This window comes from Syngnathus scovelli, chromosome 22 (assembly GCF_024217435.2).
Source record: "Syngnathus scovelli strain Florida chromosome 22, RoL_Ssco_1.2, whole genome shotgun sequence".
In the NCBI taxonomy this organism is placed as follows: domain Eukaryota; kingdom Metazoa; phylum Chordata; class Actinopteri; order Syngnathiformes; family Syngnathidae; genus Syngnathus; species Syngnathus scovelli.
Window position 1 is genome coordinate 4,723,544 of NC_090868.1, and position 24,219 is coordinate 4,747,762.

The 24,219-nt window shown below is 43.3% G+C and overlaps 4 protein-coding genes across 4 annotated transcripts; 1 reads left to right on the forward strand and 3 right to left on the reverse strand.

Moving 5' to 3' along the window:
- Window positions 1–1,795: 1,795 nt before the first annotated feature.
- Window positions 1,796–11,864, reverse strand: ube2h (ubiquitin-conjugating enzyme E2H (UBC8 homolog, yeast)). The gene is made up of 7 exons (XM_049761310.2): window positions 11,568–11,864; window positions 5,344–5,420; window positions 5,185–5,259; window positions 5,070–5,109; window positions 4,862–4,914; window positions 4,051–4,179; window positions 1,796–3,971 (listed from the first exon to the last, which is right to left on the reverse strand). Exons 1-7 carry the CDS (start codon window positions 11,618–11,620, stop codon window positions 3,847–3,849), a joined length of 552 nt encoding a protein of 183 aa, XP_049617267.1. The 5' UTR covers window positions 11,621–11,864; the 3' UTR covers window positions 1,796–3,846.
- Window positions 11,865–12,219: 355 nt separating this feature from the next.
- On the reverse strand, window positions 12,220–15,260 carry zc3hc1 (zinc finger, C3HC-type containing 1). Its single transcript, XM_049761065.1, has 9 exons — window positions 15,094–15,260; window positions 14,363–14,685; window positions 14,213–14,296; window positions 14,000–14,127; window positions 13,784–13,920; window positions 13,330–13,585; window positions 13,115–13,258; window positions 12,828–13,037; window positions 12,220–12,747 (listed from the first exon to the last, which is right to left on the reverse strand). Exons 2-9 carry the CDS (start codon window positions 14,469–14,471, stop codon window positions 12,676–12,678), a joined length of 1,140 nt encoding a protein of 379 aa, XP_049617022.1. The 5' UTR covers window positions 14,472–14,685; window positions 15,094–15,260; the 3' UTR covers window positions 12,220–12,675.
- A 576-nt stretch (window positions 15,261–15,836) lies between these two features.
- Window positions 15,837–18,990, forward strand: klhdc10 (kelch domain containing 10). The gene is made up of 9 exons (XM_049761064.1): window positions 15,837–16,077; window positions 16,495–16,716; window positions 16,814–16,968; window positions 17,037–17,185; window positions 17,250–17,334; window positions 17,407–17,473; window positions 17,540–17,587; window positions 17,660–17,799; window positions 17,947–18,990. The coding sequence occupies exons 1-9, from the start codon at window positions 16,002–16,004 to the stop codon at window positions 18,154–18,156; spliced, it is 1,152 nt and encodes a 383-aa protein (XP_049617021.1). The 5' UTR covers window positions 15,837–16,001; the 3' UTR covers window positions 18,157–18,990.
- A 3-nt stretch (window positions 18,991–18,993) lies between these two features.
- Window positions 18,994–23,956, reverse strand: cax1 (cation/H+ exchanger protein 1). Its single transcript, XM_049761063.2, has 20 exons — window positions 23,758–23,956; window positions 23,014–23,190; window positions 22,808–22,947; window positions 22,638–22,746; window positions 22,432–22,548; window positions 22,303–22,364; window positions 22,051–22,221; window positions 21,603–21,788; window positions 21,439–21,538; window positions 21,226–21,367; window positions 20,944–21,127; window positions 20,779–20,878; window positions 20,578–20,696; window positions 20,470–20,507; window positions 20,173–20,408; window positions 19,967–20,100; window positions 19,803–19,897; window positions 19,518–19,596; window positions 19,330–19,438; window positions 18,994–19,253 (listed from the first exon to the last, which is right to left on the reverse strand). The coding sequence occupies exons 1-20, from the start codon at window positions 23,843–23,845 to the stop codon at window positions 19,177–19,179; spliced, it is 2,463 nt and encodes an 820-aa protein (XP_049617020.1). The 5' UTR covers window positions 23,846–23,956; the 3' UTR covers window positions 18,994–19,176.
- Window positions 23,957–24,219: the final 263 nt, after the last annotated feature.

A 24,219-nucleotide genomic window follows, 5' to 3' on the forward strand; every position in this document is an offset into this window, starting at 1 on the left:
TCCATTAAAAACGCTTGTGATTGATTCCAACCTGCTGTTGTTGCTGCTGTGGCGCCTGAGGGCATGGCTCATACCTTAAAAGGCCGCTGCCGCCGCTGCAGCAGTAGCATCAGCAGCCAAATGGGTCACATGACCACCACCATCGCGAGGAGGACCAATGGGACGGGTCGGAGCGAGGCTTTGGCATTACGTCATGGCTTTGTCCTGCACTGCGGCGAAAACGCCGAGCTTTAAATATTTCATTGAGCGGGTCGGGTTGCTGCACCTCTGGAGGTCAGAGCATCTCCCTCCTCATCTTCTCCATGGTTGAGGCAGCCATTTCTGAAAAAATTAAGATTCCCGTTTAACATACAAAATGTATGTCCAAGTTTGAAGGAAACATTTCAAAAAGAGTCTGACTGGCATCAGCAAATGACTTTTCCTCTAACACTGTTGACTGAGCAGCTAACAAAAAAAAAAAATTGAAGCTCTGTGTGACTTGCAGTGCACTTCAAACCACAACTGTAAACATTGTTAAACTCTATTAAATCAAAGTTAAGTGTTGACTTTTAAGTGTTGCTTGGATTTAAAAAAAAAGATTATAGCACATAAAGAACTTAATGTGATGATTCAGTGAGTCTGTGTCCCTTGTTTGGGGAATCATACTGCAGTTTGTCTATTTGTACATGCTAAGCACATTCAGTGAAAAATTAACAAAAAAAAAAAAGCTTGAAATGCTGTGGAATAATTGAGGAAGCATTCAAAGTAGAATGTCTTTATTCATATCTACTGGATTTCTTTTCAAGGGAAAGGGAAATTAAGAATTTGGGGAATAAGGTAAAACATCACCAATATATCCTAAATAAGGTGAATATTATCAAATATAATATCCTACAATATCAACATATCAATTCTATGTAGCTCTTATGTTAGCTAAATTCATGACAAATCAGATTCGACAAAAAAAAAAAAAAAAAAAACGAGCACAGGAAAAGCAGCAGTAGTAAAGTTATGTTGCCTACCAGAAATGGAGCAGATTGATGCGTGACAGAATACATTTTTTTTAGCTTAGAAGGGATTAAAGTGCCTTATGTCACCACATTTCTCCTCCTCCACCCAAACCATTAGTGCTAGTCATTAAGCGCGGCCATGTTGGAGCGTAGAGGACACCAGGAGCCACCTTCTGGCGATGAGGCAAAGTTTAAAATAAAAATACGTGCAACAAAAATACCAGCTGTAGAAAATACACAAAGTGTCTGTAAATATTAATTGAATATAGTTACAATGAAAATTATTAGCAAACCTCATTTTCAGGCATTTTAATGGATGCTGCTGATGGATCGTGATTGTTAAGGTCCCACGAAGAAGAGCTTGGTTTGGTAGAGCGATGCCGCCATCTTGTGGCCTTGTCTGGTACTCCAGAATCTTTCTAAAGTTCCTGTGAAAATACTAAAGTGCCTCTTAAAAACGATATAAAAATGTACAAACAATAAAAATGCTAAATTTGCATAACATATCGTGAACTTAGAAAATACCAACCCCTTTTCAGTCAAGTTTAAAACTACAAATAGGTCAAGAGTCAATGAAAATGTTTAAAAAAAACATTAAAGTCAGTAATGCAATTCAAAACAAATATCTTTCAGGTCAAGTGGCTACTGAATATAATGCAACTAAAATGAAATATTAAAGTAAGTAAATTAATCATTTTAGTCAAATAAATAGAACACAGATTAAAAAAAATTGATATAAACATCAATAATCATTACAAGAAATTATTTTGGTTCTAAGTATAACCAGTAAAAATATTACAAATAAGTCAGTTTTTTGTACACATTGAATGTTTTATTAAAAAAGAGAAGTTATAACAGTATACTTTTTACACGACTATTTATGAGGTTATAAGCCTATTCATGGAGAGCATTTGTCCTTATCTTTTTTGACAAGCATGCCCACTTCACAATGTCAAAAAAAATAAAAATATAAAAAGGGGTAACAGAGGTGGGGGGCAAGTGAGAGTGGTGCTGCGAGTAAGACCGAGGACGCACGTTTTGGGTAAATCAAAATTAAACACACTAGGTAGCAAAGAGTACATGCTGTGTGTATGTGTGGGTGTTGACGTGTCCAAAACTTGGAAGAACGGGAATGGGAGGTGTGCATGCAAGTGCACAATAGGTAGACACGGTGGGTGAGCACGCTGTGCTGAAATACAACAGAGGCTCCCTGAACGCAACACAAGTCAACTCTTTGTCATGTTTCGAGATACACCAGGGACACTAGAGACATTTTGCTTATTTGGTTAAAATGCTAATTTAGTTTGGAAATGAAGACTCCTCGAGCCAAATCCATTTGCAATGCAAAGGCAGTTTTGAGTTGACTTTTTGTCCACACCAACAGCAGGCTGAGGGTAAGTATATGATCACTTTATTACCCAGCAGATGCAAAATGCTTCTTAAAAAGCAAAAGTATGACTTCAACATAAAGAGAGCTGTTTGTTTTTGGTTTCTGTTTTTTTTCCCAAAAGGTTACAATTCGAGGGGCTTTTTTTTTTTTTATACGTTTCTCTTATTCAACAATCTAAAAAGCAAGAATTCCAATCTGGATTACTTTTAAAACAAAAAACTCTCTTCAAGTTCACAACATTGCTGTTTGGTGGTTAGGATTAAGAACGAAAGAAAAAAAAAAAAAGAGGGGGAGTAAGAACGCTTGTCTGCTTCCAGAGAAAATTCGAAAGCTGAATACGAATCTGAATACCTTTTTAGGTTATCCTGAGTGGGCTCTGATCCAAAATCATCTTAGGAGAAAAAAAAAAACAACAACCTGCATCCCGCTACACTCTTTAAATGTACCGCGGATGCAATGCAAACCAGGGACGCGGTGCCAGCTTTCCATGTGCCTCTTGTTTTGGATGGACTACGCTAGGAAACATCTGTACAAATGAAGCATCTTATACCTATCATCACACGACAGACGCCAGCTAACTAAAAAAAAAAAAAAAAAAAAATCAGACTAAAGCCATATGAATGCTATCTATTTGGAGGACTTGCAACTCCGAACTAGCTATGTGTTAGCATCCATCGAAGTGGAGATTGTCCAAAGAGGAAGAGTACCACCAAATGTGCTTTTTTTCTCTCTCCTTTATCCCCTTCCTTTTTTTTTTTTTTTCCTTAAACTGTTGTTGACGAGGCACGAAGGAAGGGAGTTGAGCTGGGATCCACACTACTGCATTCTCGGAAGGGGGAATACATTGCGAGGTCCTTTCCGAGCACTTGGACTGCCATGTTTGGTACTGTAGACACACAAATGTGAAAAGAAAAAAAAAAAAAAAATCCAAACATCTCGTCTCCTTCCTTCCTGCATCGGGGTAAAACTGAGGCGAAATGAAAACGGGGTGAAAACGGACCCCGGGTGAATCCAAAGCGTGCTCAGAGCAGCGACGTCATGCTTGATGACGTCGTTTGTTCTGGTGACCCTCCCCCGCAAAAAAAAGTGAGTAACTGCCAAGCCGGCATCCAAAAAACGGGGTCGCATCCGTCCGTGAGCATAGCGACATACCCTGTGCGTGATTGTTCGTCTTTGTTCAAATACTGTCTTTGCGTTGGGCGCCACAACCCCTTTGACACACACACACAAGAAAAAAAAAAAAAAAAAAGGTGGGGGTGAGGAAGCGATGCCGAAAGGGGAGGGGAGGAGGAATCTAGATATTCGTAAAAATCCTTGTTTAGTAACAATAATAATAATAAAAAAATCAAGGTGTTTAAATATGAATATTATAAGTCTGCTTTGTCATGGGGTTAGGAAATCAAATATAGTCTCTGTGGGGTGGGGGGGCAGGGCTTGGGGGTTGCAGGGGGAGGACCACGTCCGCTACTACAACTCCATATCCTGGGCCTCATCCTCGGAGAAGTCGGACATGGAGCTTTCGGATGAAGAGTCGCCCGCCCCCTCCTCTTGCTCCTTTAGTGCCTCCTCTGTTGCATATTTCTGGATGTACTCTGCACGCACAAGCACAACAATACATCACAAAACGCATCACCGGAACATGTTTGTTTTTTTCTCTCGTCTTCTGCAAACCTTTGATTTTCTGCTTGTACTCCTCTGGCCTGTGCAGGTACATGGCGGCCGCGTCTCCGTTCAAAGGGTCAATGGGGTTGGGGTAGGCCAGCAGCTGCGGCAGGAACGACTCAAAGATGTTGGTCAGGTCTGGCGAGCGTGGAGGAAACAAAAAGACAAGTCAATACAAGGTCGTGCCACAATTCTCTTCTCCAAATGAGAGAAGTTAAGAAAAACTCAAATCACTCACCCTGTTTGTTGCTTCTCAGCTCAGTTTCCTGCTAGTCATATGCTAAATGCATGTTAGCAGTTGTCCTCGCTAATCTAATTGCATGGCTAATATTTTTCAAGGTCTCATTCCATTTAATTTTTTTTAGAGCATTTAAGACTTTGTTCACATTTTCTGACCAAAATGGGATCAAGTTTTGACTCCTGTGGTTTAAACTGAATTTTCTTCAAGTCATCAGGACCGCAATGCTAACACTGCTAAGCTAACATTAAACGTCAAGGCCCTTCTGTTTGTGAGCTCCTGCGGTTCTGCTCTCATCTGCTAGGTGTCGCCACTGAGGCCCTGAGAGACTTGAGTCATAAACTTGCACTTCCCCAGTAAAGCTTTTTGTGCTGTGGTCTAGCAACAGCTGCACACAACCAGAATCATAAAAAAAATAAAAATGGTCACCGGTAGAAGAGCCTCGCAATTGACCGTCATTAAATCATCTGTCACAAAGAAGCTCTGACCTTCCTTGGCGCTGGTGTTACCTAGTTAGTAATCATTCACCTCCCCCATTAGTAAGGAGGACACATACACACACGTAGCCATGGACCCACTCACCGTAAAGGGCTGTCCACGTCTGGTTGATGACATCTAAACACACTGTTCCTGACCTTGATTGGACAAACAGAAGACATGTTAAACAGTGTGTTATTTTTGACAAAGTGGATTTGAATTTTTTTTTTGTAATTATCTTGGTTTTGTGGTCAACCAAGTTTTGCTATTTGCTTCATTCATTGCGGTAATTGCCGGCCGTACGTGTACTTACGCTTCGTCGATGTTGGGATGAAAGATTTTGTTCATGAATCCTGAAAGTTAACCCAAGAGATGATCTTTAAAAACACATTAATTCTGACAACGGCGGGTGGGAGGGCGATCTTTACCTATTGATGGCGATTTGAAGGGGTATTTATCGGGCAGATCCACTCGCACTTTCCACACGCCGCCCTCGTACGGCGCTGAAATACAACAGGAGACGTTTGTTATTTTTATGAAGACACATTAATTCGAGAAAAAAAAAAAAAAGAGAGACGCAAACTTACTTCCCTGTGGTCCGTAAAACTTTACTACAAATTCGTTGAGTCCACTGAGGATGGTGACTTCATGTTTGCTTTCGATGCTGATTGTCTGTCAAGGACTTGAATTCACAATTTTTTCATTTTTTTTAAAGTATCGAGTCTCTTTAACTGCACAGATAGTAGCAGCTGGCTTGTCAGTCCTACTGGAGTGTGTATCCTATTAGCTTTAAGCAGTGACCCCCCCCTCTCACCCCTCCCCAAGGGGTCAAATCAAACCGAAGGGTTATTTTAAGCTCGGGCGAAAGCGAGCGGAATCCCTGACCTGAGCCAGCTAAACGTGTCACCGCTTGGTCTGGGTCGAGACGCCGGGCGGTGACTTTCGAAGGACGTCCAAGAGATTGGGAGGTGTTAGCGTGCTAACGTTGTGCGACTCGAGGCCCTGAAATTGGACCTCTGGAAAAAAAATTTAAACTGTGCATTTTTCTTTCTCTTTACTGTTTCAAATGACTTCTTTTAACAAAGTTCGATTCATTATCGTTTGGAAGCGACGCCAGGTTCTACGCCGAGCTACACCCCCACTCTCCCTTACCTTGGATTAGTATAGATAAGTCATAATCTGTGGTTTGCACCGGTTGTCATTATCTTTTTAACCACACACACACACACACACACACACACACACACACACACACACACACACACACACACACACACACACACACACACACACACACACACACACACACACACACACACACACACACACACACACACACACACACACACACACAGCCAGACCTAAACAATATCAATTCCTTATCAAAACTTACTTTGCAGAAGCACCTGAAAAACATGTGGAGCACGAGCTATAAACAAGCCTGACAAACTACTTTCTCTACTACAATTAAGCATTTATCCTTCGCTGACCACAGTTTAACTTTTCAAAGTGGTTCAAGGGTAGAAATATGCTGCAAATGGTGCTTGTGGTGTAGACATGTCTTATTTTCATTCCTTAAAAATATCTCGTCCTGACCAACATCTTTCCAAGTATGGAAAACAAACAAGGCAGGGAACTTACTTTTTTTTTTTTTTAAACTGCCTCCCATCATGTCAAATTTGTTTTAAAATGAGGAAGACAAATTGCATCATTGTCACATTTCAAGTACACAACCTCCCTATAAATATCTATCACCACATAATCTAATAATAATAGCAACTCATAAAACAGCATCTACTACTGACCACCAGCTGACGTGGAATGGAAGCCATAACCGAGCTTCTCTGGCAAATGAAAGGTTGACGTCCCTTGAGCAACTTAAGAACACGTGACTGCCGAAAGCTCAACAACGGCATTGCTCATTATGCGCTGCTGCCCGACCGTATGCACTTTAGCTGAAATCAAAGATGAAGCTAATAGACTGCAGTCCTCCGACAGCAACGTTAGGCTAGAATAAGGTCAGCCAACAAAGCGGCGAACTGCGATGGGGGAATGAAGAGAAGGTGAAAGAGCGATGGCAAAAGCTAGTGAGAGACATCTTTCGCTTGAAGGCTAAATGACATCATCGCTTTGCAATGCGGCCTATGGATGACAAGTCAAACATTTCAACACAAATGAGTTGCCACTGCAGTGTTACAATGTAACGACAGATTTAGAAGCTATCCAGTAATTCGCAGATGTGTTCCAAAACAAAAGTGGGCTCGTATAAAAGCCTTATGGTACACAATTATACACACAGCAGTGAACCCCATACCAAATATTGTTGTTCCTGAAATTGTTCGGCGGCAGTGTTCCAATGTGTGACGGCACGATAGACGTGCTATTTTTAGAAACACCAAACTGAACCCCGACAGCACTACAACAAGTCCAAACAAAACAAGTGGTGGTAATCAAGTAACTCCACTTACAACAGCTGTCAACTACTCACTAAAAATGTCTATTATTGGGGACAAATATTGATTTAAGAATATTAAAATGTCAGCTAAATGCTTGAGCTTGTAGCACGGTTTGCGGGTAAGGGCCTTGAAGATAAAAGGCAGGAAGTATTGCAGCCGTCCAACCGGCGTGGGAGCTTCCTCTTCCGAAAAAAGACACAGCAGCGTGACGACGGGTATGAAAAGTGTAAGTTACAAGTTACAACCAAACCATACAACAAAAAACAGGATATTAATATTAACATAGCGCTAAAAGTGGTTAAGACAGTTAAAAAATAATAACAATAAACACAAAAGGACATTCATTAGCAACGGCGGTGGCTAACAATTAGCCAGTTACCAGCAAGATGCTAATCTGAGCTATTCACTCAAATTCTCTGACGCCCATGTCACTCACTTACTTTTAGTTGCAAATATAGTACATAACATGAGGAAAAGTGACCCAAAACAATTATTTAATAAATCTAAATGATTTTTCAGCTTCTTTCCTATTACCATAATGTCATCATTTACCACAACAGCCGGAAACTAAAACAACAGTCAAAGCAAATACAACTGGAGTGATTCCGCCGCCATCCAGTCAAAATTGACTATGCTCAGCCGCACCCCCCGAGGAGAATTAAATTTGCTCACATGCAAACGCGTGCGGCGCATCTTTGGAATGCTGCACAGAGCGAGATGCGCATATGACTGGTGAAGAATGGCGAGCGGGGCTGGCGCTGCTGTGGGAGTGACGCTGGCTTTGCTAAGAACCGTCTTGAATTGGTGGAAAGGGGGGCTCAACTGTCAAAACCCAAGGCCATCTGCTAAGCCACCTAAGCTTGGAGGGTCTGCTCGAAGGACGCCGTGTTATCCGTTGTCGCGATGAAAAACGTTTGGTATCGGCATGTGTGGTCGGAGAAAAAAAGAACCTCGCAGTGGATTTTACATATCAATGGCGATAGAGATCCGAGGGCTGGCCGCTGTATGCTGAAATCACATTTCTACTTTTAAGGGGGAAATAATCCACTGCCGACTGTACTTCTGAAAAAAAAAAAAAATGCTTTGGGCTCAGTGCTTGCCTATTTAAATAGCATTGCCATGCAAATTCAGGCTCTACTAGAACAGGCCCGGGCTGATCCTTCCCTGTATGCGAGTCTTTTGTCCCGTCGGTTTAGAAAACGAAAGCCCACCCACCGCAATCAAAAGCAACTCCCTGCGACACTCCTCCTCTCGGACCGAATCAACGGCCTATTTACGTCGAAAGGGGACCCTGTCGAGCAAAAACAAACAAACAATAGCATGGTTAATTATCGCAACTAAGGAGAACTTCCAGTTTGGGATTTGTGGAGACTATTTAATGAGCTTACGGGCTAACGCACAAGATGCGATTTCAAAACTGACATGTTGATGAAAAGTGCTGACGAGGCGAAATTCTAGAAAGACTGGGTTGATTTGATCACATACCGATAAGGAAGACAAAGGTTCATGAGGTCGTCGGACACACATGATGCAACAACAGTGACTTGACAATCATGGAATTAATGAACCGGCCTGCTTATTTATCTTGGATCAATGGAAATGAAGGAGCCGTGGTCGGGAGTGAATGGCTGGGAAAAAACAAACAACTTGATTGAGTCCATCTGTTTTTTGTTTTTTTTTTCCAGAACTCAGCCATGCATACAAGCAACATGCTGCAATAAAAAACCCGGAACCACAAAAACATGGCGTGATTGTCACCAATCACCGTCTGTTCTCAAGACAATTTCTCACACACCGATCAAATCAAATCAATCCATCAATCAGTCAGTCTGACAACACCTTTTGGACCAGTGCAGCTTCAGCGGCTTGGATTTAGCCGGTAGCGGGAGGCCGAGGTCACAAAAAAAAAAAGACAACAAAAGAACTCGAGGCCGCCGATGCTATCCGGATGTCGTGGTTTAGTAGCTCAACAATGGGGGAGGCTGAATGACCAAGTGGAGAGTGGATAAAGCACCGATTTGGCATTCAGCCTCAGGAGGGAGGTGAGCGAGCGAGCGAGCGAGCTGTGTGGAAATGGGAGGGAGGGGGGCCTCCAAATTCTTATTTTTTTTTTAAACTGACCCCTGACTGTGAATAAATCAGTCGCTTGAGGGCAAAACGCTGCGTCGACACTCGGGCCTCGTCGCACTCACCTGGAGGGATACAAAAATAGCCGACAAAAGACCCCAAACGCGTCACGATAGAGACCAGGGGGGGGCTAAGCGCTGAGGCACGGACCTCAACTCCCCACCGTGCTGAATATAAATCGGGAGTCGCCATGCTTCACAGAACTACTACACAATCATTTACAAGACCTTTCAGCAGTGAATGAAAGGTAGAATACGACGCCTATGCAGCTGCCGGAAGGTAACGACATTTCAAAAGGGAACCATTTCCCTAAGAACACACCAGAAAAGTGCAGTTAACAGACAGCGAAATACAAATCATTGATGCGTGTCAGCTTTACACATTGTTACGATCTCAACCCGTTTACAACACATTTCCACGAATATTAACTTTATATGAAGCGTTTCTGTTCCGCCCTGTTCCCTAGCGCTAAATTCCACCATCCAGATGCCACAAGAGCTCGCATTCACCATGGGCTTAAGTCCTTTGTGGTCAACCTGTGCTCGAATTCCAGCGGCTCGCTGCTAGAAAGCGCGGGCAAAGTAAGCAGGCGATGGTAAGTGCAAATAACAGCAAGGCAGAAACAAAGTGAGGGAAGAAAAAAAAATCCTGTCGCTAATGCGGTTTCATGTCGCAAAAGAGATGCCGTTATCATCTCATTGAAATAGTACCACGCAGTCATGTGACGGGAATGCCATTACACATGAAGGCCGGTCGCAACAACATCAACCGGACAAATCTCAGCACGACGAGACACCGATTTTCATTTTCAGGTATTCCCTCACGGTCCTCTCGCTCTAGATTCCGAAGCTCTCGGGTGGCTCGCCCACTTTCTGGTTTTGGTTTACGGCAGTTAAAGGGGGGTGCTGTAAGGACAAGGATCAGCAAATGAGTCCCGCGGTGGCGAAAAACTCTTCCTGAACATTGCCGGAAAGGTTACACAAACATGCATTGTCATGCAACGTGAAAATGACTCTACTTGATTCAGTGCAGACAGTTCCAGGACAACTTCCCCTTATTAGGAGCAACCCAGTGGGGAAGGCACACATCTGACTAAAGCTTTACTGCCACCCCATCAGCTGTTCTAAGCACCTCCCTCATGTGTTTTCTGTCTAGTAACAGCCCACCCAATGATTAGGCTTCACTGGGCTGGGACAAAAACAAAAAATTTACTGTCCTTCTAGGAGTATTTAAAAAAAAAAAAAATACAAAAACACGACGACTTGATAATAAACAAGACGTGTGAAAAGTTGGCCTCGCAACACCTGCAGTGCACCTCCACCTGCCTGCCACGGGGTCACCTATTTTCAACGAATATTTCAATAAATGAGAAAAAAAAAAAAGGCACACGTCGGGCTTGTATTGCGTTTGCCAGGCAGCTCCACAAGTACAGTACGGTGAGCCTCGGGGAGATCAGGTGGCCATTTTGATGTTGAAAAAAAAAAAATCCCAACCAACAAGACTTGTCGCTAGCTCGCTAAGCTAACACACAAGCTAGCCGTTCAAGTGACAGCTGCGCGAGTGCTCTTGGAAAAGCGACACATTTTCCGACACATTCTGCGAGATCTCATTTGATCGCACAACAGGGCAGGCGCTTTTGCGAACAAGAGTTGGAACAAAAGACAAAAACAGGCAGCGTTCTCAGTTGACGTCCGCTGTGCATTATGTAAACAAGCTGGTGTGCCAACGTGTAAAAGGAGGCGAAATTTGACACAAATCCTCTTGACAGCAGGCAGGGCAAAACCAGAACAGTTCGGGTGTTTTATTAAAGCCGTGCTACATTGTAAAGTGTCCCCCCACAAAATGAAAGACATTCCTGTAAAGGGCTGAGCAACGTTAGCCTCTGCTCGAGGTGCTGCAGTTATTTTTGAACACGAGACGAGCAAGCTAAACAATAAATCCCAATGTTACGTTAGTTTAGAGGTACAAAAAAGACAAGCTAGACGTTGTTAGCTCGTTGAATTGAATCGTCAACTTAATGGCACACGGGTTGCGAATAGCCCAGGCTTTGATAACAAAATGTTGTTTACACAAACACTAGTCAGTGACAATGGAGGCTCTATGTATGTTAAGACAACAGGACAAACGTCAATAGAAGGTTAGCTCGTATCATAACCCTACATACAAAGGATGAAAAGTGGCCCAAGACGCAAATGAGGCTTGTTTATGTTGTTTTCAAAAAAGGATACAGTTTCACCACGTCGGTGTCCATTCGCCTTTTGCCCGGACTTGGAGACGACATTTTTGCGATTTCCACCGCAGAACACAGGCAGGTCAACGGAAAGCTAGCCCCCGACACGCCAGAGAGACCAGCAAACGTCACTATCCGAAAGTTAACATTGGCTTGGGGGAAATGTTGGCCGCAAACACTTCTTCTCGGCTTGAGCGTCTCCGTACTACTCTGCGGCCGAACTAACGTTCGACAGACGACTGGCGTTCACTGCCTCTCAGCGCTCTGGCCATGGTTCTGACAAGCTGGGATCCCTCCGCGCATACGTCATAAATGCGCGACCCGACGTCATTGTCGACGGACATTTTTGTAGTTTTTAATGTGGAGCAAAAAAGCGAACGTGGTAACAGTCCGATGAAACGCGTTTCTTTGTTGCAACCGCTCAAAATACATCATAAATTCAATTATATGACCCTTCAGGATGAAAAAGAAAGCTTTGAAAATAGCAAGCTAAAAAATTGGTCTGTTAACATGTAATACAGCTTTAAATGTCAATAAATCAATACAATTTAGGACATGTAAAACAAGTATTTCATGTTAATTCCATTAAGAGGAATCTTATTCCAATCAATCTATTAAAGGTTTACAATAAATTTGAACATTACACAACATTTAAGAGGACAACTTTATTAACCAACACATGCATGATAGTGAGGACTAGATAAGCAATGTGATGTGTGTGTCACAAGAAGGCAAATAAAAGGTCAAGGCAGCTAAGTTCCAACATGATCAATGTTCATGGCACACAAGTCATACAAAATTGCAATCATTAGGAGTGACTTACTCATCCCATTTATGAATTGACGTGATATTCTAACACTGTCTCAACACACGCTGAAAGTAAACATTGCCTATCCAGTGTCAAGCGTTTCTAGCTCCTTCTCATCGCCAGGGATTTCCTGTATTGGACAGATTTTTTACACACAATTCACAGATTACTATCCAACATGGCGTGCTTGTATCCCAAAATTCAGTAAACACTCGTCAGTCTTCCTCCAAAGAGCGATGGGATATGATATAATTGCTCATTTCATCAGTTCAGTGGTGAGATGTTTTAGTGATGGTTCCTACTGAGATGGAGCAGATACCTGCCACTGATGGAAAATAGCAAACACTTTTTTGGATCGATCAGGTGGGCCCTGGGAAGACAAGACAAAAGAAGAGAATGTGAGATAATGCACCAAGTCATATTGGGACAAAGTACACCAGCCTAACGTGCCTGTCCTGGACTTCCAGCCGCTGTGGTTGTGCTCTTTTGCGGCAGGAAGAGGTCAAGGACGGCCTTCCAACCTTCCTGATGAGGTGCTGGCAGGGAATCTGAAAGGGGCATGGCCTGTGGATCTACATTCTCTTTTCCAACGGCCACCCAGGGACACCAGTCTCTGTGCTGAGCCAGCGGGTCGAACGAATTCTTGTGTATGACCTCGTCCTAAAAGTGCGAGCGAATCATTTAATTCAGTTTGGGGACTTTGAGGCTGAGGGGAGGGGGGGAGTAGAGGCACTTACAGCTAATGAGAGGCACAGGCGTTTGGAAGGATGGGACAGACCACGGCTCCGTGTAGCAGGCCTTTTGCCCTTTATCAAGGGATTCAGCGGCTCTTCGACGGGACTGGGTGAATCTCGACTTCGAGCTCGCAAAGTGCCCTCACCCTGCGGAACGGGTTACAAAGTTTTGATAGCCTGCAGGGCTCATCACTCATGAAACTTTAATGAAAGCTTGCCTGCTCAGTGCGGCAAGAGTCCTGGCTCCTCAGTTTCATACGACTCGGAGTGGACGGAGTTGTGGGCAAGGGAGGGGTGGTCCGTTCCCCCTGGCTCTCCTGAGCGGGAGTCGAGGCGGCCGGAGCGGCTTTAGCGTCCGTCCCGGCATCGCCGTCACCACTTATGCCTTCCATTTGGTAGAAATTCCACAGGCCCACTTTGCGCATACAGTAGGAGCAGTTGAGGATTGGCAGTGCGGTGATGTCCATGCCTGGGCTGAGGAAACAAGAGACAATGTGACACTTAATCCACAATGGCAGTGAGTTGGGAGGGAAGAGGGAAGGGAGCAAAAACAAAAAGAACCATTGTATTGAAATTAAAGGCCAAGTTTAAATATACAAATGTTGACATTCTTCTTCGCTTTTAAATCTTCTTAGTCACAGTGCGTCATAACCATAACCTGGTCCAACTCACTGTGCAGCCCAGCCACAGAGAGAAACGATGCACGCTGCCACTTGGACTGCAAATGTTTCCGAGCATGTAGTTCCCTTTCTTTTTTGTTCCTCCTCTATGAGCTGCAGGATGGCACTAATGACATCCTCAGTCAGTGACTACAAAAAAAAAAACAAGACAATTGTAATATCGGACATCTCCAGATGATTCTTTTTATCCGAGTCCATGCTTCCTCACCATTAATTTCAGCTGCTCAGGCTTCATTGATGGAAGCTGTTGTCCGAGCATACAAGCGCTCTGATAACGTTCTATAAAGGCGGTCAAAAGTTCTGCGGGCTCTCCTGCTGTCACAATCCATAACCGTTCTGAAATACAAAACATTCGGAGAGTCAACAAATGTGGGGTTAAAATGGCTCGTTTGACGTTTGAATAGAAGTCAAACGTTCTAACCCGGACAAGGAAAGTCAGGCCAAGGACAAAATTTCTCATGTTTCGTCTGGAGTTGCCTGGACAGTTCTGCGATGCGGGATTCATCTAGTTGAAAGGAGAAAAGTGTCATACGAGCCCTGGATTAAAGCCCGGGTCATTCATTCATCTTACATTTCTCGAAGTCTAACGTGAGTTGTAGCGATGCGCAGAGGAAGGCCTGGCAGCTGGAGCACTTGAGCATGTCATGGGCAACGTTGATCCAGCCGTAGCGGGCACACATGAGAGGAGAGAGCGCCCGGGGTTTCCCAGCCCATTTCAAACAGTGCTGTGCTAAGGAATTCTTATTAAAATAATTTATACAACTTTAGTTTTAAGGACAACAAAAGGATATAGAGTATGATTGCACTCGACTGAAAAAGGCCTCTTTGTTAGTTGCTTCACAAGGTGATGGAGTGTTGCTACTGACTTCAGAGTCTTTTGAATCACTTTGTCCACTGCAATTCCAGAAAGACACAATGGGTAAAATTAAAGTTTCATAATTGACTTTTTTTTTTTAATAGTGAATGCATGCTTGTAACATGAACAGGCCGAAGAGAGACACTTCTAATATTAGCTTGAACATCATTGCCAGCATTTCTGAGTCTCCACCCCTTTACCAAATGGTCAAGGGAGATAAAATTTTGCATCACATGCTTTACACAAGTAGTAGAGATATTGCATGCAAAAAAAGGGCAAGACAGATGACAATCTACAAGCTCTCATATGGGAGAAACGCCTATTTTCGTGCTTTTTATTGTGTTATATAGCTACCATGCTTCCAAATTAGCCAGATGATTAGCCAAAATGTTGCACAACGAAGTCGTAAAAATCGGATTAAAGTTGCTTTTTTTTTTTAAACCCACCATTGGGTAGCGGTGCCAGCTGCAGAGACCCCCTCATCGAGAAGCTCTCGGATTTTCTCCGGGGATGCAAGGGGAGATTTGTTTTGATTAGAGTTGCCGAGGCGATCCCCGCGACTGTTGCCGAGAGCCGCCATGTTGGGCTTTTTCTTCTTCTGTTTTTCAATGGCGAAGGGGAAATAGATTTTAGGTCCATTAGCGCCACCTAGTAACATTGCACGACCGTCGTGGAAAAATATGAGGGAACAAACTTAAATTATGATAGATCAGTCGATGCTTCTCAATCCTTTTAAATGAAATAACAGCTGAAACAACATTAGCGTTCCAAGTATCACCATAATAAACAACACTGAAATAAAATAGCCTAGTAGGGCTAAGTAAAAATCGAGATGGATGGTTTTATTCCTAAAAGCTGTATTTATTATTATTGCAGGCCGCTGTAACATCATGCACAGTTCAACATCAGCACCAGGCTTACAAAAGGAAAACTAATTTCTGAAAAATGACCTCCCTAACACAAACAAAACGTAATAAGGCAAAAACACTAAATTAATAAAATATTTTTTAAACCACTACAAATGCACAATTTATAAATTGGCTAAAAGTGGAATTTCCTGCAAGAAAACAAAACATCACAGATAAGATTAAAGAGCACAAAGGCTTTTTTAAGTTGGGCAAGAACTTGTTTTGTAGGCCATTGACCCCGCCTACCTGCAATGACGCAGCCTTCCAAGAACGCGTCCTCTGATTGGCCAAGGCTGTCGAGTAAGATGAGTGTATGGCTTCAAACCTTCTGAAGCTGCACTAGACCGCTGGTATCATTTACCATCATGTCTCAGGGGGAACTTTAGGAGCAGCTGTTTTTCCTTGGTGTGATGTTGTGAGAGAGGCCACGCTAAAACTGAGTCAAGATGACGGACGCCCAAGGCGATCACTGTCCGGACCAGTTGAATAAATTCGAGAAGCTGACAGGCAGGCCGCTACACGGTGAGCAGACGCTAGCAGATCGATCAACAACAATATTAGCACGCATGCTAATGGCTACCTCACTGCTGTCACCGGTTGGGTGACAAAGACACACACCCATACAGGTCACCTCAGTCCCCTGTCAGATTTCAGGGAGTGCTAAAGCTAAGCTAGCATCTCCATGACAACCGGCGTGTTTCTTTTTACTTGGTGAAAACACGTTTTTATTTAAATGTAATGACTTCATCTCTGCTGTTGTCAGGTAAGGTCGTTAACGTAAAGTATTCTTGAGCAAAATGGTAGTTACAAATTTACAGGTGGACAGTTAAATGGGCACATCTGATCATCTCCCCCTGCCATTGTCAATCAAAGTACAACATCTATGGAAAATTGCAATGCAATGAAAGTCACTTCCTATGTGACCTTTTTGCTCCTCAGGTCGTCGTACTCCCCCTGCCCGCAGTGGCCACCGCTGTGTAGCAGACAACACTAACCTCTATGTATTCGGGGGGTACAACCCGGACTACGACGAGTCGGGCGGCTCAGAGAATGAGTACTACCCGCTGTTCCGAGAGCTGTGGAGGTACCACTTTGCCACAGGCCTATGGCATCAGATTCAAACGGAGGGCTACGTGCCCACAGAGCTAGCCTCCATGTCAGGTGAAACATTGGATGAATTCCAAAACGGAGTCAATTCTCAGACAAAATAAAAATGCTAAGATACTACTACACCGATACCTCTGTTTCCTCATTGCAGCCGTATTGCACGGAAACAATCTCCTGGTGTTTGGCGGAACCGGAATCCCCTTTGGGGAGAACAATGGCAATGATGTTCACGTTTGCAATGTCAAGTACAAGCGGTGGTCCCTGCTCAACTGTCGTGGGAAGAAGCCCAACAGAATCTATGGACAGGTAATGTTTACTATTCCACATCGGAGACTAACAGATCAAGATTAAGCTGTTTTTCATCCCTTATCCAGGCGATGGTTATCATAAACGGCTTTCTCTACGTGTTTGGGGGCACGACCGGGTACATATACAGCACAGACTTGCACAGGCTGGACCTGACTACCAGGGAGTGGAGCCACCTCAAACCCAACAACCCTCCAGATGACCTACCCAAAGAACGGTATGCTCTCACATTGTCGCTCTAACAACCAACCGAGTCAGCGTTATGCAACACGTCCTTACAGGTACAGACATGAAATAGCACAGGACGGACAGAGGATCTACATTTTGGGAGGAGGGACCTCGTGGACGTCTTACCCTCTAGATAAGGTACCTGGGAAATATTCAGTAGCACTATTGAGCTAATATATATTTTTTAATGTATTATTCTGTGTGAAACAGATTCACGCGTATAATCTGGAGACAAATTCCTGGGAGGAGATTGGAACAAAACCTCATGACAAAATAGGTTTGTTCTATTCTAACATTATTTCACTACAGATGTTTTGTATTTTAACATGCATGGTTCTGATAGGGTTTCCCGCTCCTAGAAGATGTCACAGTTGTGTCCAAATAAAAAACGGTAAGAACTTTTCATCGCTATCATTTTGACTGTCAAATGTGACTATTTTACTTACCCTCTGTTTTTTTTTAGATGTATTTATTTGCGGTGGCTACAATGGCGAGTTTATTTTGGCTGACCTGTGGAAGATCAACCTGCACACGTTCCAGTGGAGCAGGCTGCCCGCCATGATGCCCGAACCGGCTTACTTTCACTGCGCCGCCGTTACGCCGGTGGGTACAAGCCATCAAAGCATAGAGGGAAAAAAAATAAGAGAAAAGATAAACAGAAGCAGTAGTCACTTGTTGTTAGGCAGAATTTCTGCATGGCACCTGAAATAATCACATTAGACTTACTTTTTTTTTTGTCCTTCCGGAAAGTCGGGCTGTATGTACATCCATGGCGGCGTGGTGAACATCCATGAGAACAAGAGGACCGCATCTCTTTTCAAGATCTGGCTGGCCGTGCCAAGCTTGCTGGAGCGATGCTGGGAGAGCCTCCTCCAAGCTTTCCCTCACCTCGCCAACCTACCCGCCAGGCAGTTGCTCAATCTAGGCCTCACACAGGAACTCATCGAGCGCTTGAAATAACAGACTTGGACGTGAAAGGAGACTTTCCTCCTGTGCCATAAATTTAAAGATGCCTTCATTTGTGTTCATGCTGAAAATTTGGGATTTCTTCTGTTTGCCATCCTGGAACGGAGAAGATGCCTTTTTTTTTTGCTCCTCACCCTGTCATCAGCAGTCGGAGATACTTTACTTTGCCAAATTATGACTTGTTTCTCAAAGTCAACTCAATACTTGTAATATTTTAAAAAATTCTACACAAAGGATGGCCCATGTATATTTATTGAAAGGACTACTCTGAACATACGAGCCTGATTTTTTTAATTTTTAAAGCCTCTTTGTTTTGCTTGACAGCTTAATTGTTTACTGTCACGTTATATGAACCTATCATCTCAAAAAAGGAACTTTAAAACCTTATGTAATTATTAAAAGAAGACCATTTTAGTTTTTTCCCCCCCATAATCATGTCCCAGAGAGGGTCAATAAAAATGCATTGGAGATCAATCACTATATAGAATTTGCAACTTTTACGTACAACTTTTTTTTTTAAGCCACGTCACTAAATTTGGTGCTCGGTCTTTTTAAATACTTTTTCTGCAAATAAAGTTTGACGCCCTCTCCGACTTTGAAATTGTTGACTTTGCACAGGCAGTGCCTTGACATATTAAAATAGTTGACATATTAAAACAGTTAAACTGAACACACAAATTACAATTGTTCCCCGCATTGTCTGGTGATATTAGTTTTATTCTGATCACACAACTGTACTTGCATCTGATTTAATTTGTTGTAATTATGTACACAAAAGGTTCATCTGACTATACCGTTGAGTTGTCAATAAAGTTGAGTTGAAAACTCGTACTAGTCTCAGATAAATTGTATTTATTAAAGTTATTTAACAAAGAACATCAGGTATAAACAGCAAATATCTACTTAGAAATATAAAGGCAAGATCTATAACACTTAACATTTTCTTAACATTAGAAATTCTTCAGTTCATGCATGCTTACCAAAAATACTGGATTGGATTTTTTTTTTTTGTGACTATAAACAAGCGCGTGGGGATGGAGCAAAGAAATAAAGAGCCAAAAGGATGAGGTAAACCACCACCAGAGCAGTGCCTACAAATAAAAAATAAAAGAAATACATTTAAATATTCCTCCACAAAAAAAGTATTAAAAAATGTCACAGACTTACCCTGAAAGTAGTCACATTTTCCATCCATGAGGATATAGTTAACCAAAATGACGCTGAAGATACTTGCCCAGAGATGGATGTCACTGAACAGCAGCACAAATCCCACGTCCTGTCAACAAATATAAAACGGAAACCTCAGCCACAATAACAAATAGATATGGACAGCCTTAAAGAGTGAATTTACTTACGTAGAATGCGTTGAAGAGGATAAGTAGCGGGATCTGAATCATGCACACTTGCACGGCAATGCAGCTCCCCACTTCCAGACTGGGACAAAATAATATAAAGCATGTTTATGTCACTGGCTGAAACAGAAGGGGGGGCTGTGGGGGCAGTGTTCCCCCCTAAAATATAATCAGACCCCTCCCTGGTGCCAAACCAGATTTTTTTTTAACCTTCTGAGATATTCTCAACCACCCCATGGACCCCCAAGGGGAAAATCCTAGGTCCGCCTCTGGTTTATCCATGAATACCTCAAACTGATGTTATTCTGCAGCGCAAACTGGATCCCGTTGACAATTTCGGGAAGCTCGGGCACCATCGCCAACAAGGTCACGCCAATGAAGTACTGTAGAAGGCAGCAGGGATGTTAAATAAAAAGACAGGAGGATATTTTTTTTATTTTTTTTTTTAGCACCTGGGAGATGGAAGAACTGAAAAGCATGGGTTTGATGTTCTCTGTGCTGAGATCGGCGCAGCAGGTCATCAGCAGCGTGGACACGATGAGCATGGCGAGTGCCCTCCAACGGGACCAGTGGACCACGTGATGACCTGACGAATGGATGTCATGGCCTCTATATTTAGCATCAACCCGCATTCCATTTCACGTGACCCAGATGCTACCTGTAGCAACGAGGCTCGGCGGGACAATGCTGGCATTAATGCACGAGTTGACGGCGAGGAGCGGGCCAGTGGCGCCCTCTCCAACACGGGCGGCGGCTGTGCCCTCGTCAACGGCGTGGCTGCCTTGGCCGTCGCTGATGTGGATGTCGTAGATGTGAGAGTGGGTTTTTAGCGTGAAGATCAGGCCAATGAGGTAGGCGGCGGGCAGCAGGAGGGAGATGGTGTACACCAGAGGCCTGAAAAAGAAATTAAAATCTTTGGAATTATCTGAACGTCTACATGGTCCTCTTGACTTACTCTATGTGCATCATAATCAACTGGGGGTCTGTTTTACTCTGCAACAAAAAGACAACAAGTAAGACAATTCTCCAGAAGCATTCAGTTTAGGAATCGCCGGCAGCCGACCGTGTCGTAGTGGCAGTCTTTGCACACGAAAGGCACGCTGGCGTTGCCGGAAATGTTGTAGCAGCCCTCGCACACCAGGCTGCCAAAGGTTTTGCAGAAGAGGGTGGGAGCAAAAACACCTAAGCAAAAAAAAAACAAAAAAAGAGAGAATTGATTATGCTCTTTAGAGAAACAAAATGTAAAACTGCATTTCAAACATACCTCCAACGGATATGAAGAGCAAAGCTGAGCTCACGCCGGCCGAGCGGCTGTTAAACCGCTGCTCCTGGTGTTTAATGCCGCCGATAATCATACAGATACCCTGTGGGGAGGGGGAGGAGTTGTGATGATCCACACAACTGAGACCAGTCTTGTCAGGAGGCTTACGGGTATAAAAAGGATGCAGCCCAGCAGTGTGCCAGTGAGGGCGGCCTTGACGACCTCCTCGTAGCACTTGGAGGCGGTGCGGTGACCCTGCAGGAGCGCCGTGATGTAGAAGGTCATCTCGGTGATGGAGCCGAATGTGGCGTTCACCACCGCGCCCACCGCAAAGTTGCTCTGAGCCGAAATGCTGCGAGAAAAAAAATGAATTAGCTGAATCAGAACTTGAATTTGAAAGAAAGTCCTATTTTCAAATAGAGATAGAAATTAAAATATTTTTCAAGTTACCTGGCGATGCCCATGCCGATGTAGTATGACAACGGGATTATGGACGTGATAGCCGCGGCAAACTTGGTCTCGGAACTTAAGTATTTGTGGTTCTGGTCACTATAGCCGATTAGCAACGTGATTATTACGAAAGGAAGGAGATCTGCGAGGAAACATGGATGTAAGGAGAATAAAAAGCAACAGGCTAAATTTGCTCAGACTTCAAAAGGATACTTAGTGCAAAAATGTTGATCCCTTGCACGGTGTACTTGTAGTAATAAAAGTTGACGGCGCGATAGCAGCACAGGATGACTCTCGCCTCGCACCGATTCGTCTTCAAAAAGTAAATTACAGAGTTGAATTGACGTCTCGTGATGACGGAGGAAATTCCTGGTTACCTTTTCCAGAGCGTGGATGTGAACGTCCTCGGGCGCCATGAGGAGGATGACGGCCATCGTGCGGGCGTTCATTTTGGAGATGGGGATAGTAAACACCAGCAGCCAGGATATGACGCAGGCCACCGCGTGCACCACCACTAGAACGGGATAGCCCAGGAGAAGCCACACGTAGGTGCTCACGCGACACTATAAATAAAAAAAAATAAAAAGCTATCAATTCACAACAGCAAAAAAAAAATGTCAATGTGAGGTGCAGATGTGATTTTTTCCACTTGGAGGAGCTATAGTTACATTCGCCATTGTAGTATCTGTGACTTTGAATGTGTGTGGCTTTAAAAGGCCATCCAGACATTTTTTTTTCCTTTTTCTATTTCTTTAATAAATGGCCACGCTGATCCATGACGTTGCAGATCCGAATAAATTAGAAATTGTTTATCTAGCTCCTCACCCAGTGTTTAGACCTGGTCCGAACATCTCCTTCTGGCAACGGTAACTCAATGGGTAAAGGGGTGGACATCAGAAGAGGCCCAGAGTCCTTGGTGTCCTCGGAAACGCTCTCTTCGGGAATGACCTCACACCTCGGTGGCTTCATTGTGGATCTTTTTGCCAAGTCAGCAGCCTGAGGTTAGGAAACAAACTGAATCTGGGTCATGCACATCAACACACTGGGAAATTTAGGGGAAACTTCAGAGCATCTTACCTTTTCCACAGATTTCCCAAAAGGCCAAATAAAATACAAGGCCAACTTAAAGCACAGTTTTCCTTTAAGAAAAAAAAAAAATTAGATGCTGAAATTTACTACAAGCCATCTTGAGGAAACAATACCAACCATAGGGGGCGCCGATGATAGTCAGAAACATCACAAGGCAAATGAGGAGGTAGGTTAAAGACATCCACCAGCCGAATAAAATCACATAAATGATATTCCCAAAGGTCACTACGGAGCCTGGAATACAACAACATTTATGTTTTTAGTGAATCTTTTTTTTAAACAACATAAAAGTGCATTTTTCGTGCTGAATGAATTCAAAGGACCTTCTTGGGGCTTGACGATGCTGAGATCCGAGTAGAGCTCTTTAACCACATCTGATTGGTCTTCGATGGGCCTCTTGGTGACATTGCCTTTCCATTTTCGGAAGCCAAACTACCAAAATATTTCAATTAGAAATTCTACCTTTAAAAAAGTGATATTAAGGTCTGTTTACCTTATAGTTGTTGGCTTCCTTGTGTGCCTCAACCTCATTCTCAGCTCTGATGGTTGTCTTGGAGGTGCTGTCATGCCAACCTTCCTCACCGTAGCGCGACGGCGTGGAGCGCACCGAATTGCCATGTGCTCCCGTGTAAGCTGCGTTAAAAATATTTACATCAACATTTGTCCAAAAATGTCAAGTGAGAGTGCGCCCTTTGTCACCTCTGTGCACAGCTAAGAAACATTTGGGAGTATAATGGCAGAAATGGATGGAAGACGGGTCAGGAGAGGGCGTCTCGGCGGCGCTGACGACGAGCTCCGGGTGCTGCAACCCGATGGAAAGAGCCGTTTGGGATAGTTTTCGTGGAAACGGGCGATTCGGCTCTGGGTCGTAATTCTCTGTGGAGGAGTAAACACGGAAGGCCAAATGGTCAGAAAGGGGCGTGGCTATCCCATACAAATGGGTGTGACTAACAACAACCTCCTGACTTGGGCACGACTGATCACATTATTAATGCATTGCTGACACACATACAATAATAAGTTGCTAACAATACTATGTTACAAAGAATGGAGAATATTTTGACAAATTTTTCCCCCAAACAAAAATTTAATTGAATTCAATTAAAACCAACTTGACCAGCTGTTAATTATGTTCAATTTTGTGGGCTTTGTATCTGGATTTAACCACACAAAATTACTGCTTGTGGTCACATTTAAATATAAGTAAGTAAGACATGGAAAGTCAATTTTAAACACTTTCAATTCAATGCCAAGCTTATATTCCAGTCCAGGTTTTTTTCCACAGGTGACTTCGATTACACGCTAAAAAAAAAAAAAAACACGAGTGCCAACACTCGGAAAAAAAAACTTAATAATGTATTTGCTTACAATGATTACATACTGAATTTGTTGCTAATGCTAAGAGGTAACTAAATGTATTTAAAAATTAAAAAAAAACCGCACCTGTGGCGTCTACAGTGGATCTCCTCCTCAAATTCTCCTGGTCGCCTGCGGTTGCTATAGTCAAAAGCGTGGACTTTTTGAGGGACATGTCCACCTCCAGCTATCTGTCATCCGTTTTTATGGCTTCTTTTTCTTCTCTTGCTTTCTTTCTACTCGTTGCTTGTTTGACCACACCACTAGTGTTGGCTCGTGAGTGAACGATTCGTTCAAAAGAACGAATGTTTTCAGTGAACGAGAGTGAACGAATCACTTCAGGTTTTTTTTTTTCAGTTCATATGACTTCAACCAGTAGGTGTCAGTAATGCACATCGAAGCTGGTGCCACCTCACCGTAAAACAAAACGAAGAAGAAAATGACGTAACTTCCCGTTCACAAACGAGTCGTGAATTGCGTTTGCCGTTCGCCAATTGAACGGATCTGTGAATGAACGAGTCAGTGAGTGATTTGCATTTCCAGTTCATC